General features: G+C 41.7%; 1 protein-coding gene across 1 annotated transcript in view; it reads left to right on the top strand.

The window, feature by feature from the left end:
• Window positions 1–17,469, top strand: part of ITGB1 (integrin subunit beta 1) — a 74,222-nt gene that overhangs the window by 37,946 nt on the left and 18,807 nt on the right. Inside the window, exons 7-13 of the mRNA XM_037890965.2 lie at window positions 1,110–1,265; window positions 4,758–4,853; window positions 5,936–6,025; window positions 6,778–6,918; window positions 7,086–7,288; window positions 10,842–11,080; window positions 12,290–12,512. Coding sequence (XP_037746893.1) covers window positions 1,110–1,265; window positions 4,758–4,853; window positions 5,936–6,025; window positions 6,778–6,918; window positions 7,086–7,288; window positions 10,842–11,080; window positions 12,290–12,512 — 1,148 coding nt within the window. The remainder of the gene's footprint in view (window positions 1–1,109; window positions 1,266–4,757; window positions 4,854–5,935; window positions 6,026–6,777; window positions 6,919–7,085; window positions 7,289–10,841; window positions 11,081–12,289; window positions 12,513–17,469) is intronic.

Below are 17,469 nucleotides of genomic sequence, written 5' to 3'. Positions count from 1 at the left end.
TCAATAGTGACATGCCAGCACTTATTGATATGTACAACCATTGGGTTTACACTTGAAGCTCTAAGTTAAACATAATACTATAAAATAAACCTGAGAGACTGTAATGTGCCACCTTCTCATTCTGTTATTTCCCAAACAATTTCACCTACAGTCATTGGTACTGATACACACCTGCACAATGCAAAATTCCAGACCACAAGCACGAGCTATTGCTTTTTTACAATATCATTGTACTGTTAAACTATTAAGTCAGAGTTAAGGTTGCTGCTGCTGTTTAAAGGAGAAGCCAATGCATTATTTTAGAATTGCAGCTTTAACTATGAATTTTCTGAAATTCTAATGAGTATTTTGCCTTTTTCCTCCCTCTGTCTTAAATGAATTAGGACCCCAATCCTGTAATAACTTCTGTAGATGGCTGAGAAAGTTTACAGGATTGAGCCCCATATTTGTAGGCTCAGAACTCTGCTGCGCCCAGTTTGCAATGGATGGAATAGAGATGAGAAGAGGGGGTGTCAGGGATCTGGTATAGCTCCCCTGATTCTCTAGCCTGTTCTGTGTTGGCTGTGGAACTTGGAAACCTAGGGGATTCTTTAATGTCCACTAGTTGATAATGGTCCCTTGGTACCATCTGACCGTACAGGCTTGCCAGAGCACACTGTGCACTTTTACCCCAAACATGCTCTCTATCATTGGGCTACAGGGTAGTGGTATGGGAATTGGTTATGTCGGCATTATGTCTTACGGAAACTCCACAGTTGGGGTGATATGGGCAGTTTCTTCATCCTTTGTGCCACTCAGGTAGTGCTTAGAGAGCAGAACAGACAAGAGTCTAGGTCAGAAAGTGTTTTGTTCTCTGATGAAAGGTGCTATACAAGTGCTACTCTTGCTGATAATATTACAGGACAGACATGAGCAAAATATGTGCATAAATTAACTATAACTAACTTTTTAAGGCTTATTTTAGGGTTTTTTTTGAATATTTGTCATGTCTGCCGCCTTGTATTTAAATTTAAGTGTATGTTGCATTGCTTTAAACAAATTAGTGGGGGTGGGGGATTAGTTTTTAAAAGAATGAAATAAAAATCATAAAACTTTTTTTTTCCCCTAAGACACAAATTGGATGGAGAAATGTGACAAGATTGTTGGTATTTTCTACGGATGCTGGATTCCACTTTGCTGGAGATGGTAAACTTGGTGGAATTGTTTTACCAAATGATGGGAGGTGTCATCTGGAAAATAACATGTACACAATGAGTCATTATTATGTAAGTCTTCATGCCTAAACCAAAGTAAATTAATAAAGTTTAAGGTCAGAAAGGGATCATTAGATCATCTAGTCTGGCTACCTGTGTATCACAGGCCATTAAATTTTACCCTGTTCCTCCGTATCGAGGCTAATAACTTGTGTTTGGCTAAAGCATATCTTCCAGAAAGGCATCCAGGTGTAACTTGAAAAGATAGAGATAGAGAATCCACTGTGTCCCTAAGTAGTTTGTTTCAATGCTCAATCACAGTCACTGGTTTTAAAAAAATTGTCTGATTTCTAATTTGAATTTGTCTGGCCATTGGTTCTTGTTATGCTAGATTTAAGAGCCTTTTAATAGCTGGTATATTCTCCCTGTGAAAGTACTGCCACACTGTAATTAAGTCACCTCTCAATTGTCTTTTTAATAAGCTAAACAGGTTGAGCTCTTTAAGCCTCACTGTAAAGCATTTTCTTCAGCCTTCAAATCTTTTTTGTGGTTCTTTTCTGTATCATCTCCAATTTTTCAAAACCCTTTTAAAATGTGGTCATCAGAACTGAATACAGTATTCTGGTATCTCTCTGATGCTATATACAGAGGTAAAATTGTCTCCCTAGTCGCTTGTTTACATATCCAAAGCATCACACTAGAAGCTCATGTTCAGTTACTTGTTGACTGTAAACCCTAAATCCTTTTTAGAGTTGCTGCTTTCCAAGATACAGTCCCCCAAATCTGCAGGCATAGCCTGCATTCCTTGTTCTTAGATGTGTAACTTTTCATTTGACTATATTAAAATGTACTTTGTTTGATGGACCAATGACTTCCCTGTCCTCATCACTATTTACCATTCTTCTTTGCGTGATTGCACATGCGCACACCACTTCAAATGTGCATGCACCTGGTGCACCAGCATCAGAGATCTTTCGTTTAGCCGTACTTCTCCCAGTGGCGCATGCATCCTCTGCTGCCATGTTCTGCTCTGCAATGCTATAAAGGATGGAGCCAACCCTTACTCCCCCTCAGTTTCTTGTTACTGCTCATACTTGGTAGCTGGAGTGTGTTAGCTTGCTTTGGCGATGTTTTTCCTTTCAGGAAAATTATTTCTAGAGTATATGGTTGGTACACGTTTTTTAAAAAGTTATAGTTAGTTTAGTGTATGTTTCATTTTCTAAGAGTTTAGTAGATCTGTCAGTTCCTGCTTTTTCTGAGTACTGACACCTGGTACTGGGGAATGCCTCGTTCTCTGGGCTGTATACCTTGCACCAGCTGCAGGAAACCCATGTCAGTGAGTGACCCTCATTTTTGATGTGTGAAGTGCCTTGGTGAGGATCACATCCAGGACAGGTGCCAGATGTGTAAGGAATTTAAGCCCCGAACCAAAAAAGATAGAGGTGAAGCTTTGTCACTTCTTAAGATGGCTGTACGTTCCAAGTGGGCAGCATGCACGTCTACTTCTGTCAAGAGTGCTCCATTGTGGTATCTCAGCAGCACTCTCCTCCCCCAGGACCAAAAAAGAAATACTGGTGGGGTACTTTAAAGGACTCTTCCTCCAAAAGATCAAGATTCCCAGCACTGACATCCAGTAGGCATGCTGGGAAACAGGGTAGAGTGTCCTCGGAAAGGAGGCACTCCCCAGTGCCAGTGGTACCTCATGAAGGCTCGTGGATTCCAGCACTGGGGCCTGTGGCATTATGACTGACCGCTGCTGGAGCACTGTAGCAACCCCTTTGATGCAACAAGAGCAGCATCAGGTCAGCCCTCTTGGTCCAGATCACACCAGAAGCATGTGATGTGGTGTGAGATCTCCAGTGCCTTTCAGTACCAGATTCTGTGGTGGTGCAGGAGTTGCTGATCCATTACCAGTTGATATGTAGTCTTTGTTGCACTTACCTACCAATGTTATTCAGATCCAGTACCTACTTCAGACCATCTGGCACCTCCTCTCCAGACACCATCAAAAGGCAAGCCCAGCATGCTGTCCCTGTTGCTTAAGTCTTTGGAGACGCACTGCCAGACCTTGTCACTGTGTGGTACTGCATCTCCCTGGTCAAGAGACTCGGTGTCTTCCTTAGAGTCAGAAGTAGGTTCTTATGCCCCTCAATCTTGGGATCAAAGGCATTGTTCATCTTCATCAAGAGAGTTGCGCTCCTGGTATGCAATAGAGGGTCCACATTGGTCCAGAGACTTGGTTCCATGCGCTAGTAGGGGTTGGGGGCCCCATGCCTTACCAGTGGCCGTATTGGAATCCCTGGGGGTTTCCTCCCATGCTTCTCTCCAAGAGAAGAGACTCAGGACATTGTTCCCAGTGCTGATGTCAGTACTGAGTGAGATCAAATAACCCTCCTGGAGCCTCCTGTAAAAGAGGTTGAAGAGACTCCTTTTCAACCATCTTTGCATGTAGCCACCTCATTACTGAATGATGCAGTGATGTCTGGGGTGTCCTCTCCTCTGCAGGATGACTACAGAGCATACGAGAGTGACCTCCTCTGTGGACATACAGGTGGAGATGGTGCAAGATTTCTCCCATAGACTGGTGGACATACTCGGGTCAGCAGTACCTTCCCATGTAGCTCTATAAGTTTTCTATAAAACCATATTGACTGGTATTAGTATTCCTGTATCTGAATTATTTATTAATTGAATCCCGAATCAGCGTTTCTATTATTTTGTGTGGGATTGGTGTCCGGCTGACTGGCCTACCATTACCCAGGTCATCCCATTGCCTTTTTTAAATGCTGGCACAATGTTAGTACTCTTGTGGAATTTCCTCATTATTCCAAGATTTATTACAAATTAATATCAGTGGGCCAGAGATCTCTTCAGCCAACTCTTTTAGGACTTTCAGGTGCAAGTTATTCAGGCCTGATGATATGTAGCATGTAATACGTTTAAGACAAGAGTGTGGTTAACAACTATGCTTTTGTGGCTTTTTGGTAAGTAGATAAAATGTGTGCAGATAATTAAGTACTCGATTGCTAAAGACAAGTAGCTGTAAAAAGTGTGTGCATGTACACATTCCCAAACACATTTTATGTAGATTAAAATAAACGTTTTGTTTAATACAAGACTACATTTGAGTCACAATTTGTTTCGTCTTTAAATGGATAAAACACCACACAAGGCTAATGGTTTTGATTAAGTCAAAAGTATTATGAAACATGATAGGATATATGTTATCAATTAAATCAAACTTTATAGGAAGTGATTAAGAATGTGAAAATTTGATTTATTTTATATTTATTTTATATTATAGTCTTGTCTAAAATGTGTTTATACCATATTCACCTGCTGGTAGACAGTCCTGCCTTGAAGGGTTTTGTGTATTTTTTGGTTTTGGGGGAGTTTTTTGTTTGTGTTTTTAAAAAAGCTTGCCCTTTAACTAAACTATTGTTGTTTGGTTGGAAGCCTATGCTTTTAAAATTCAAAAAGCAATTTAATATTATGTAAGGTTAAAAAACCCAGATTGTTCTTTATCTGCTAAATTTGAATTAAGTTTCATGTCTAATTTTACAGGATTATCCCTCCATTGCTCACCTGGTACAGAAGCTTAGTGAGAACAACATTCAGACAATTTTTGCCGTTACTGAGGAGTTTCAGGCAGTTTACAAGGTAAAAAAAAAAAAAAATCACATGAGATAAGCTTCTGTTGCTTATATTTTTCCAGACAGTTGAGAGGCTGATTCTGATGATCCAGTATGCAATCATCAAAACTAATTTGATTTGAAATTAAAATCTGTATGAAAACAGGTGACCATGAAAGTGATTTTTGCCATTCCTGCTAATTACTAAGCACTCTTTTCTTGAGCAGTTGCCTGTCCCAATATAAAACCTACCAGTCTGCTTTTATTTTTCAAGCAGAAAGTGGGATTTAATCTTTCTTACTTTTAGGTTAGAAATAACAGTGCAGGACGTACTTTTTGCTTCAAAATACCTGAGGGGCATGGAGACCCGGAGTCAAAGGAGAATTGTGGGAGGGGCAGAGCTGAGCTTAAGGGGAAGGAGTTTTGGAAAAGCACATAACTCTTAAACATGTTTTAAAACTAGTCCTCTCAATACCTGATTTAGAGAACTTGAAAAGGTGGGTTTGCCATTATTTGTATTTTATGATTTTACCAACAGAACTAACTTGTTTTCTTTCACCTTCATTTGATGACAGTTGATCTCCCTCTCCCTGACTGTTTTAATGCAGCAGAAGCAAATATGGCTTATGGTTCTAAAACCTTTTATAGTTACAGAAGTATCTTCTTTCCTGACTGTATAAGGTGGAATCTCAGAGTTACGGACAGCCCGGGAATGGAAGCTGTTCAAACTCTGAAATGTTCATAACTGTGAACAAACATTATGGTGGTTCTTTCAAAAGTTTACAGCTGATCAATGACTTAATACAGCTTTGAAACTTTACTATGCAGAAGAAAAATGCTGCCTTTCCTTTCTTTTTTTAGTAGTTTAGGTTTAATACAATACTCTACTGTATTTGCTTTTTTTTTTTTTTTTTTTTTTTTGGGTCTCTGCTGCTGCCTGATTGCATACTTCCGGTTCCAAATGTGGTGTGTGGTTGACTGGTCAGTTCATAATTCTGGTGTTCATAACTCTGATCTACTGCATCTCAGTGTATATAATAGAGAAGCTTTTAGATTGGGATTTATATTTGTGTAAAAGTAATTTACACTTTCTACTTTTAATATTAAAAGGAACTGAAAAATCTGATCCCAAAGTCAGCAGTTGGAACTCTGTCTGCAAATTCCAGCAATGTGATTCAACTGATTATTGACGCCTACAATGTAAGTTTGTTTTTAATTCATGTATATTGGCATCAGTTTCTAGAGAAGCCCACTGAGGTAAGCTCTTTTTTAAAAACATTGTGAATGGAGTAGAAGATGGAATGTTGATAATTGCATAATCTTGTCAAATTCTGATGAAAAGTGCACAGCTGTATATAAAGATTAGCATTCTCTCTGCAAAAAAAAGACTTATCTTCTCTTTTCAAACCCATCTAACATTAATTGTGTTTTCTTGCATCTGATGTGATAAAGAGGACATGCTTATTTTTCCCTGCATGATCTTTTCTTATTGTAAGGAGAGGAAAGAAGCTGTGCTTTTTCTTCACCGCAGCAACCTTTATGTTTAGTAGTCTTTGAGCCATGTTGTTAAGTTCTGGAGGGAAGCTACCTCTGGTCCTTAAATGATGATGGTAGTACTTCAAAGAATAGTGAAAGTGGGTTAAAACAGAAGTAATGAATCTTTGGAGAACTGTTAAGAAAACACCCTGGGGTGAGAAAGCACTGATAAAACCTAACGACCATCCACCGAACATTCTGAAAAGTGTCTTCTAATAAGGATAATGTATGTGCAATTTTATTCCTTTCCAGATTTTGTTCTCCTTTACTGTACTGAAGGCTGGTGTGTAGAGAATGCATTTTTGTGAAAGTCTCTCCTCAGGAAATGCCCATTTAATAGGCTCCACCTTTATTTGTCAACTCTTTTAAAGCTAGATGGTAGTTATTACTTAACTAATAACTAATTTTTGTTTTAGTCCTTGTCTTCAGAGGTTATCTTGGAAAACAGCAAGTTACCAAAAGGAGTAACAATCAATTATAAATCTTACTGCAAGAATGGAGTGAATGGCACAGGAGAAAATGGCAGAAAGTGTTCCAACATTTCAATTGGAGATGAGGTAATTTTTCTGTTCAGTTGAAGTATACAGTACATAGCTGACAACATACATTTTTAATACCTAAAGAATTGAACAAGACTGCAGATCTCTGTAATATTTTACTTTTTAATAATTTAGACAGAGCACCTTTTAGTACTGATGTAAGAATCCATTTATTTCGCTTACAGGTTAAATTTGAGATTAGTGTAACCGCTAACGAGTGTCCAAAGAAAGGACAAAATGAAACCATTAAAATTAAACCACTGGGTTTCACTGAAGAAGTGGAAATTAATCTTCAGTTCATCTGTGAATGTCAGTGTCAAAGTGAGGGAATTCCTCATAGTCCAGACTGCCATGAGGGAAATGGAACATTTGAGTGTGGTGCTTGCAGGTAAATAAATGGACCTTTTATTCTTTTTGGCAAACGGGAAATATGAGCACACAGTTTCTTTAATTAGGCTTGCTTTTTTTTATTTTGGGCAGGTTGGCTGGGAGAAACATTACAGTGCTTGGTCATCTTAGGGCCTTACCTGTGTTGAATACTAACTTGTCTCCAGAAATAGTCCCACTAAAATAAGGGGAATTATTCACGTAGTAAGGCACTGCCAAGCATGAGTCAAAGTATCAGAATCTGGCCCTTCATGAGTTGGTCCTTCAAAGAATATGGAGACCTTACTATTTTAAGACCCATTATTATGAAAAATACTGCAAGGATCAAATAAAAATGGAGCGTTAATTATAATATTCTTGTGAGCTTTAAGATTGACCTAATTTTTACCTTTGAGACATGAAGTCTGGATTTTCTTCCAAGGAGTTTTACAATGCATTTTGTAGCTTCTTGGCAGGAGTGCCTGGCAAGCTGGAACCAGCTGCTCAAGACCAGTGATGAATGAGAATTCAAGGCCAATCAGTATTAACAGACAAGGCTTTTAAGATGCTGTGATTTTCCTCATCGCTTTCTTTATTTTATTTATTCTTAATGTTTGGGGCTCTAATTACGTAGATATTTTCAATTTTTATATGTTTTAAAATCCCTTAGGCTATATAGAACTATGTGTTTATATATATAATTGAAATTCCCTTTCATTAATTATATTTATTAGTGTTCAGCACAAGCAATGGAAAGTAAACTAGAAACCAAATTCTGCTTTATTACACCAGTGAAAGTCAGACTTAATTCTGTTGGCTTTACTGGAGTTGTACTGGATTTTAAAAGATCAGAATTTGGCCCTAGAAGTGGGCTAGTTAGACATCAACCCGATAGTCCCAGTTTGGGCTCTTCATTTTCAAAGAAACTTACAGCTGAAATAAAGATGATTCCTTCTAGAAAACCAGGAAGACAACCTGAAAATGTGGCTCAACTCCTAAGAATTTCACCTTTAGGGAAGCAGGATCCAAGCTCTCAGAGAGTAGTGAACAACATTGATATCTGGTTAATACATTCCAAACATTATTTATATGCAGTATTGTTCTAGCCAGGTTGGTCCCAGAATATTAGAGACACAAGGAGGGTGAGGTAATATCTTTTATTGGACCATCTTCTGTTAGTGAGAGAGACAAGCTTTCAAGCTTACACAGAGTGCTCCTTCGGGTCTGGGGAATTACTCAGAGGGTCTGTCTACACAGCAAAGAAAAACCCGCAGCTTGCCCGTGCCAGCCAACTCAGGCTCATGGGTCTCAGGCTGCAGGGCTGTTTCATTCTTGTGTGGACCTCTGGGTTTCGGCTGGAGCCCTGGCTCTAGGCTCGCACTCTGCAGGGTCCCAGAGCCCAGGCTCCAGCCTGAGCCCAGAAGTATACACAGCAATGAAATAGCCCTATAGTCTGAGCCCCATGAATCCGAATTGGATGGCACAGGCAAGCCACAGATTTTCTTTGCTGTACTGACATACCCAGAGTGTCACAACTAAATACAAGGTGCAACAGATTGTTTAGCATAAGTAGTTAATTCATGTTTCAAGGGACCATTCAAGGTGACGTGGACCATTAACACCTATCCTGTCATGGGGTGGGGGAAAGCTGGATTAACCACTTTTGCTGGTCTATACAAGAAAATTAGGTCAATTTAACTGCATCACAGGGGTGTGAAAAATCCACATAGCCGAGTGGCATTGTTAAACTGACCTAAGTCCCTGTGTAGACACCAATAGTGCCACTGTAGCATTTTAAGAGTAGACATACCCTAGATCTGTTGTTCTCAAAGCCAGTCCGCCGCTTGTTCAGGGAAAGCCCCTGGCGGGCTGGACTGGTTTATTTACCTACCACGTCCACTGGTTTGGCCGATTGCGGCTCCCGCTGGCCACGGCTCACCACTCCAGGCCAATGGGGGCTGCAGGAAGCGGCGCGGGCCAAGGGATGTGCTGGCCGCCCTTCCCACAGCCCCCATTGGCCTGGAGTGGCAAACCGCGGCCACTGGGAGCCACGATCAGCCGAACCTGTGGGTGCAGCAGGTGAACAAACTGGTCCGGCCCGCCAGGGGCTTTCCCTGAACAAGCGGTGGACCGGCTTTAAGAAGCACTGCCCTAGAGTACATATCTGAGGGCTGGTCTACACTAACGCTGTAAATTGACCTAAGTTACGCTACTTCAGTTACATAAATTGTGTAACTGAAGTCGATGTAACTTGGGTCGACTTAGTGCTGTGCAGACACCGTTGTATGTTGACAGGAGATGCTCTCCCACCAACTTATCTTCCGCCTCTCGGGAGGGTGGAGTACAGACATCGATGGGAGAGCGCTCTGCCATCAACTTAGTTTATCTTCACCAGACCCACTAAATCAATACCGCTGCATCGATTGCAGCAATGACAATTTAGCCAGAAGTATAGACAAGCCCTGAGGCCTGAAGAAGAGCTCTGCGTAAACTTGAAAGCATGTCTTTCTCACCAACAGAAGTTGGTCCAATAAAAGATATTATCTCACCCATCTTGTGTCTCTAAACATTATTTTTAAATTGAAGAAGTTTCAACCGCTTTCCCAGCTCCCTCATATGCAGTTATTTATTAAAGACAAACAGCAATAGACATTGATTTAATGGAAAGATTTCAGGAGCATATTTAATGTAGGACCTAATTTTGCCAGGATACTTTATATGGAATTCCCTTTGAAGTCAGTGGAAGTGGTGTGTGCACTGAATGCTTGCAGATTGGGGCATGTTTCTCTAACTGGTAAGCATTTGGAAAGGGGGAGTCATCAAATATTACCTGCCTGAAGCACTACCTGCTTCACTTACTTTTACTTTTATACATCACTGCCACTGACACCTCTTGACTTCACATACAAAGACTAAAAGGATAATGGATTCAATATTAAGAATAGTTCCTTGCTCTTTTCTACACTTGAATGATTTCCTGATGAAAGCTTCATCTCTGGTTTAAGTGGCTCTCAGGTTTGTTTCTGGTAACCATAAGAAACCACCTTTTATTCATAAACACTTGTTCCTGATTTTCTGAAGTGCTGAAACCCCTTCACTGCAATTGAAGTCATTGGGAGCTGCAGGTGTTCAGTACCTCTGAGAATCCAGCCCTCGAATGCCCAGTGTCCAAGCGAGAACGTTTCCTTGATAGAGATTAAGTGGGGTAAAGGGCAGTAGCCATAGTAAATAGCCACTGGCACTACTTTTATATTAAAATAATAAGTAATAATGATCTCATTTTACAGAAATAATGGCTACATAGCTGTGTTGTCATAGGTTGCAGCCCTCAGCTTTTCACCTGGAACAAGTAAACAGCTGAGAAACTGCTTAATGGCACAATTAGGTCCTAAGGATGGTTACACTTAAGTCTCAGCTGGTATTTAGTTTGAACCTCAAACCATTCCTTGCAGAAACAGTGACTACTGCCTTCTATCCTGTTGAATCTTTTTCTTGTATATATTATTGTATGTAAACATTTTCAGTTCACATGAGTTTTACCCAATTTAAATCTTAGGCATATATTTTTCCTCTAGGTGTAACGAAGGACGTATTGGAAAAGAGTGTGAATGCAGCACAGATGAAGTAAATAGTGAAGATATGGATGCTTACTGTAGAAGAGAGAACAGTACAGAAATATGCAGTAACAATGGAGAGTGTATTTGCGGACAGTGTGTATGCAAGAAAAGGGAAAACACCAATGAAGTCTACTCTGGCAAATATTGTGAATGTGATAACTTCAACTGTGATAGATCTAATGGCTTAATTTGCGGAGGTGAGAAATATAGTTCATAGTTCTACCAAACTTTGCAAATATGTTACAGGGTGAGGCTGACAAATTTGAACAGTGGCTAGGTGACTTAGAGGATATGATAAATGACTATAGAGCCATTTGAATCTGGCCTGAGCAGATAGTGTCTGAAGATAGTTACCTAATAATATAATGGCCATCGGTCTATAGCCAAGGGTATGGTATGTGCTAGTAGAAATGCTAACACTTCAGATTAAATATCTTCCCTGCCATCACAGCTCCAGTCTGTGATGTAAAGTGAATTTAACAAAAGCTGTAAAATGCTATGAGACCTTCAAAAATTTAAATACTTTTGCCTTTTTTAAAAGGAGACCAGAATTTATTGTACATCTCATAAATCTGACACCAGGCAAATACCTACAGTATGTATTAATATAAAATGATAAAGTAAATTATAAATGATTAAAGGAGCTGAAATCATTTGAGGGAGAATTTTGCACTTGTTTTTACTACATGCCACATCTCAGAAATGTTGGGTGGATCTGACAAGATAGGTGTAGTAAATGCTGAGTCAAGTGTCTTGAGACTGTACTACTACACTGTCTTACTGTAACCTCTGTCAGTACAAAATGAGCTGGTAATCTTAGCCCAGATACTAGTGGATATTGTTCACATTGTATAAACCACTGGTGACTATTTGGTATCCTTCCGAGCAGTCTCAGAAAAGACCAAGGACTTAATCAACTGTGAAGAGTAACTGACCTTTTGTCATGAGACTTAAGCTCTTCTAAAACAAGGTTGAGGTGCAAATTATGTTGTTTGCCATATGTTTGTATAGTGCCGAGCAGAGTAGGGCCCCAACCTGATTGAGGCATCTCGGCTACTAGCATGATATAAATGTTAAATTTATTATTAAAGAGAGGTTGCACTGATGCTGATTATCTGTTGTGGGGAGAGGGCTTTATTTTATAATGGTCTCCATGAGTGACCTTTCACCAGCCTTTCCGGTTCTTTGGTTGTGGTTTTGTGAGGAGGGAAGAGAAATGTCTTTAACTATTAAAAAAAAAACCTCTCGAAGGAGGTAACATTAGTTCTACTTGTCATCTTTTTATCTTTGCATCAGTCAGTTTATACTTCTAATATTCCCTGATGGCAAACATTATTCAAAGTATTTCTCGGTGCCACAAAATGAATATTTACTTAAGTTTACTAAAATATCTTTTTAACATGCAGGAAATGGTGTCTGCAAGTGTAGAGTATGTGAATGTTACCCCAATTTCACTGGCAGTGCTTGTGATTGCTCTTTGGATAAGTCTTCATGTATGGCTTCCAATGGGCAAATCTGCAATGGAAGAGGAACCTGTGAGTGTGGAACCTGTAACTGCACAGATGCCAAATTCCAAGGCCCCACGTGTGAAATGTGTCAGACCTGCCTTGGTGTCTGTGCAGAGCACAAGTAAGTGTCAGTTCAACAAAGGCGAGGCTTTCAGAGATGCTGTGTGTATGTGCATTTTTGGTATTTACATATTCTCAACTTTGAAAAGGAGGGCCCTTGATATTCATTGCTGCTTCATTCTCATATTCCAATCTGAAATATAGGGATATAATCCCCTGGGGCAGTAGGAGGAGATGAAATAAAGTTAAGAGTCACAAACACACACACAAAAAGTACACAACTTTGACTGGTTACCTTAGCTAAGATCGTTTAGTCCTTAACTTTCTTCCCTTTATATCAGAATGTGATTTGTGATAAATAAAAATCAGTTCAGACTGGCTTTTCTTGGATAATACTGTTTATAGGACTGTGACTACTGCATCATAGTTAACCTTGCAACCTGGTTTCTATGTAAAGCCAAAGGTACCCTGGATTGCATCCAGGAGACTGAGTTCAAATCTCCTCATCCAGTGACTGCAGTTAATATTTCTGTGTATTTCACAACCGTTAGTATTGACTAAGGACTCCTATGAGGAAGTTCTATGGCCTGTGCTATACAGGAGCTTAGACTAGATGGTCCCTTCTGGCCTGAGTATCTATAAATATTCCTACCCTAAGTGCAAGGGACCCTCATTTCATAGATAAGATGACAGAGATTCTTCTTTGCATCGTGTCCGACCTGGAGTGCATGCGCCTTTGATTGAAGATTTTCAGTAAAAGTGCCCATTCAGCCAGCGCATGTGCTTTATGCCTCCTCATGCCCTGCACCAAAACTATATCGGGCTGCACCAGCAGGCTGTGCTCAGTTCCTTGTCAACCGCCTCAGCCTGAGATGGAGCCTTTAGTGTGCCCATTTATAACTGTTCAGAGTTTATTCTTTAGACTAATTATTTTCTGTAATTTATTTTATATCTCTTATTTTGTAGAGGTTTGCTTTATAATCCCTTTTTCTTAAGAGGGTTTTTTTTCTTTTGGGATCCCTGTTGTCTTGGGATATGGCAGGATCTCCAGGATTCAAGTGTTGTCTTGCGTCACACGGAGAAGCCATCCCGGCTCGTGGTGGACACTCCCAGTATATTTGCTGTTAGGGGGAGATGGATGTTCCTTAAAAGCAGAGCTATGAAGAATTGGGAGGTGAAACTTAAGCTCTTAATGATGGAGCATTCTCTCCATCCAGCATCGCATCCAAGCCCAGAGACCCCCGGTGGACATCAGCCTCTGAGTGAGCATAGTGCTGCATCATCATCTGCACGCTCTTCACAAACCTCTACAGACCTACACAAAAGAGATCCTCAGAGGACTCAGGGAAAACCCATAAAAAGAGGAGTCGTTCTCTTCATAGTTTACTCCAGGAATGCCTCAATCTTCTCAGAATAAGACTACATTGGAGACCTCATATCCTCCACTGGGTATCACTGAGGCTGCAGGCTCCATCAGTACTGACCTTGTGCCTAGTGCTCTGAGCTTCTGTAAGGCTAACGAAACCAAACATGCTTTGGCAATGAGGTCCTCCATTGTACCACAGTAGCAAGACACTCCAGGGAAGAAGTCTAAGCACTCTTTTTCTTAAAAGATGGTATCTAGAACTCTCTTGGTATTCACCATGCTTAAGCTGGTCATCCAGAAAACAGGCTTCTCATATTATCTCAGCACCTACCAAGGATTCATCTTCTTTGGTACCGTTGAACTCCATCAGACAAGACTTACCGGAACAGTCTATACCCTCATTACCAACTATGGAGCCTGGCTTCAACTCCACCCAGTGCCACAGCAATTTAGAAATTCCAAAGCCTTACTTGTCTCAGATATGTCTGAGCCTCCATTGCTAATGGGTACCTATCAGTACCACTTGATTCTCCAGCACACCATGACTTTGGCAGAGCTCCTCCTTTAGATGAAAAGGAATTCCCATCCGATTCTCAAATCTCAGTGCAGGATTCCCCTGCTCACCAATGAAGGGAGCTTCCACCTGACACTTTTAAGGAAAGAGAGGAACTGCAAAACTGTGCTCCTCCTTGCTAGTTCCAGTAGCATTGGATACCACCTTCTGTATCTCATGGACCTCCTCAGTGGCCAGACTGGGATCCTTGGGCTGCATATTGACAACAGTTTTCATGAGCCCCTAGTCTTTCTCCTACTTCAGCTATCCCTCTTCCATTACCGCAAGTTAAAGAATTGTTTGAGGAGCAGGAGGCCAGAGTAGATAAGGAGGCTACTCTGCAAATGAATATCTCCTCATCTTTTCCAGATGAGACTGTCAAGCCTCCCCCGCCTTCAAGATTTAGTAAAATATATTGCGAACTCCTTACAGATCCCCTTAGAGGATGTCAGAGAGTTGCAGTGGAAGTTACTAGATATTCTACAGTGGTGACCCTCATCTAGAATTGCCTTACCTGTCAGTGAGGCCCTGTGGGATCCTGCCAAGACCATTTAGCAGACCCCAGCAACAATATCACCAACATGCAAGCGTGCTGACAAAAAAAAGAAAAAATTGTGTGGTCCATTCAAGAACTCTGAATTTTTATTTTCCCATCCTTCACGTAACTCCCTGGTTGTAGAAGTGGTGACTGAACGTGGCAGACAGCACCCCATCAAATCCACACCTTAGGATTAAAACTAAAAATGTCTTGATCTGTTCGGCCGTAAGACCTACTCGTCTGTGACAGTTCAGTTTAGGATTGCACATTACCAGATTCTTATGATGATATATGATGACAGAAATTATTCTAGGTTTACCACCTTTGAGTGCTTTCCGCCTGAATACTGCGAGCAATTCCAGTCCATTATTAATGAACATCAGCTACTAGCTAGGAGCTTGTTGCAAGCCTTGTTGGACGCAGTTGACACTGCAGCTTGTACTGTTTCATTAGCAGTGCTCATGCATCAGGCACCCTGGTTCTAGCTTTCTGGGTTCTAAAGGGAGGTCCAAAATATGGTTGGGGACCTTCCCTTTGATGGAGTAAGCTTCTTTGCTGAATCCACCGATTAATCCTTATGTGCCTGAAGGTTTCCAGAGCCACCTTGAGATCCCTTGGGATTTATACACGGTAGTGAGGCGGTGTGGCCTCCCTCTGACGCAGAGCGGGAGGAACTGGCCTTTGTGCACAAGTGGGCGGAGCCAAGCCTGCCTCGCCCCTCCCACCGGAAGTGGATAACAGGAACGGGAAGTATAAAAAGGCGGAACCTCTGGCTCAGTTGCAGCCGGAACGCAGAGGGAGACAGACATTCTCCTATTCACCCCTGGCTGCTGACTCTGCTACCCAGCCCAGTGAGTCCCTTCCCTCCAGGGAACCTGTGCCTACTGCAGACCTGTGCCTACTGCAGGACTGCTGCTGGCCACCTACCCGGAGCAGATGGAAGATGTCTCTTGGTTGCAGGTACACCCTGAGGGGAGGGGAGGAAGTGGCCCAGGAACAGCCGACTTCAGTCTGGCTGTAGCGCTGCCGAAAGCATGGCCAGCGTGTTGCGGCTGGATTCCCCACTGACCCAGTGGCGGATCACTCCGCCACTGTTAGGGCCCTGGGCCGGGGCCCGGTGGAGTAGGGTGGGCCCGGGCTCCACCGGCCACCCCACCTCTGGGTGGCAGCCTCCCCTCGCCAGGTCCAGAGGCCTGCATTTGTCAATCGTCCACTAGAGCTAGGACACTGACCCCTGGGTTTCTGCTCTGTTCCTGCACCAAGGGCCCAGAGCTAATTGACTCCTGGGGTTTTTCTGTGCCCCAGCTTAAAGGGCTAAGAGCTTAATTGACTGTTGTGTCTGCTCTGGCCCCTGCAAAAAGGGCCCAGAGACAGACTAAGGTGTTTGCCTGGCCTCTGCTTAAAGGGTCAAGAGGCTATAAACAATTGGCTGCTCAGCCCCGTTAGACCAGGCGGGACGCTAATGCCTAATGCTAATTCCCCTGATACTAGGCGGCGGTCCCGATGGCGTGGTGAGGCAGTGTGGCCTCTCTCCAACCCAAAGGGAGAGGGACAACCACCACACCACTACATACACCTACATGTAAAGAAACATTCAAACAGCACAAAGATCCTGTCCCATTCAATTTTCAGGATTTCAAAGTCACACAAAGCTGTCCAGAAAGAAGCCATGGTTTCAGAGAAAGATCTGTCTGTCACTCAACCATCTTTGTCATAAAAATGACAGTTTTGATGGATTGGTTGAGAGCCTGGAACCACCCCACATCACCAAGCTGCAACTACACCTTTCTACCCCTCCCCCCACACACACCTTTGTAGACTGTTGCTCCCATTTTCAACTTGTGTGGGAGAAGATTACATCTGACATTATAAAATCACGTTACTCTATCCTTCCCCCTTCTCATGTCCCTTTTCAGCCACCCTTCTCATGAGCACTTGCTGAGACAGGAAATTTACTTCCTTCTATGCAAAGGGGCCATAGAACCCGTTCTAGCTCAGCACAGAGGGAAGGAGTTTTACTCCAAGTATTTTTTTCATCCCAAAGGCAGACGAGAGAGAGATCGATTCTAGATTTAAGACTCCTAAACAACTTGGTGAAAAAACAAAAATTCAGAATAGTGACTCACTGCTATAATTCCATCACTGGCATTAGCAGATTGGATCTCGACCTTCAGGACATGTACTTTCATGTCACAACATCCTTCTCATGAGAGATTCCTTTGGTTTCTGGTAAGTCTGCCCAAGAAGCATGTCCTCACATTAAGCCCCTAGAGTTGAGGGCAGTCAGAAATGCTTCTGTTCACTTCCTTCCATTAATCAGGGGTAAATCAATAAAATTCATGACAGACAATATAATCTGCATGTTCTACATCAATCATCAGGGTGCGTAGGTAAGATCCTCTTTCCTTTGTGCTGAAGCAGTAAAGCTATGGAACTAATATATAGCCAATCACATCCAATTACCTTCCAGGCCTATAGAACGTCGATGATCTCAGTAAGCGCTTCTTCCAAAATTATGAATGGGGAGTTGGACTCGTGAACTCTCAATCACATTTTTCTGA

This window comes from Chelonia mydas, chromosome 2, assembly GCF_015237465.2.
Source record: "Chelonia mydas isolate rCheMyd1 chromosome 2, rCheMyd1.pri.v2, whole genome shotgun sequence".
NCBI classification, from domain to species: domain Eukaryota; kingdom Metazoa; phylum Chordata; order Testudines; family Cheloniidae; genus Chelonia; species Chelonia mydas.
Note: the sequence above shows the minus strand (reverse complement) of the source record. Positions and strands in the feature narration are given on the sequence as shown.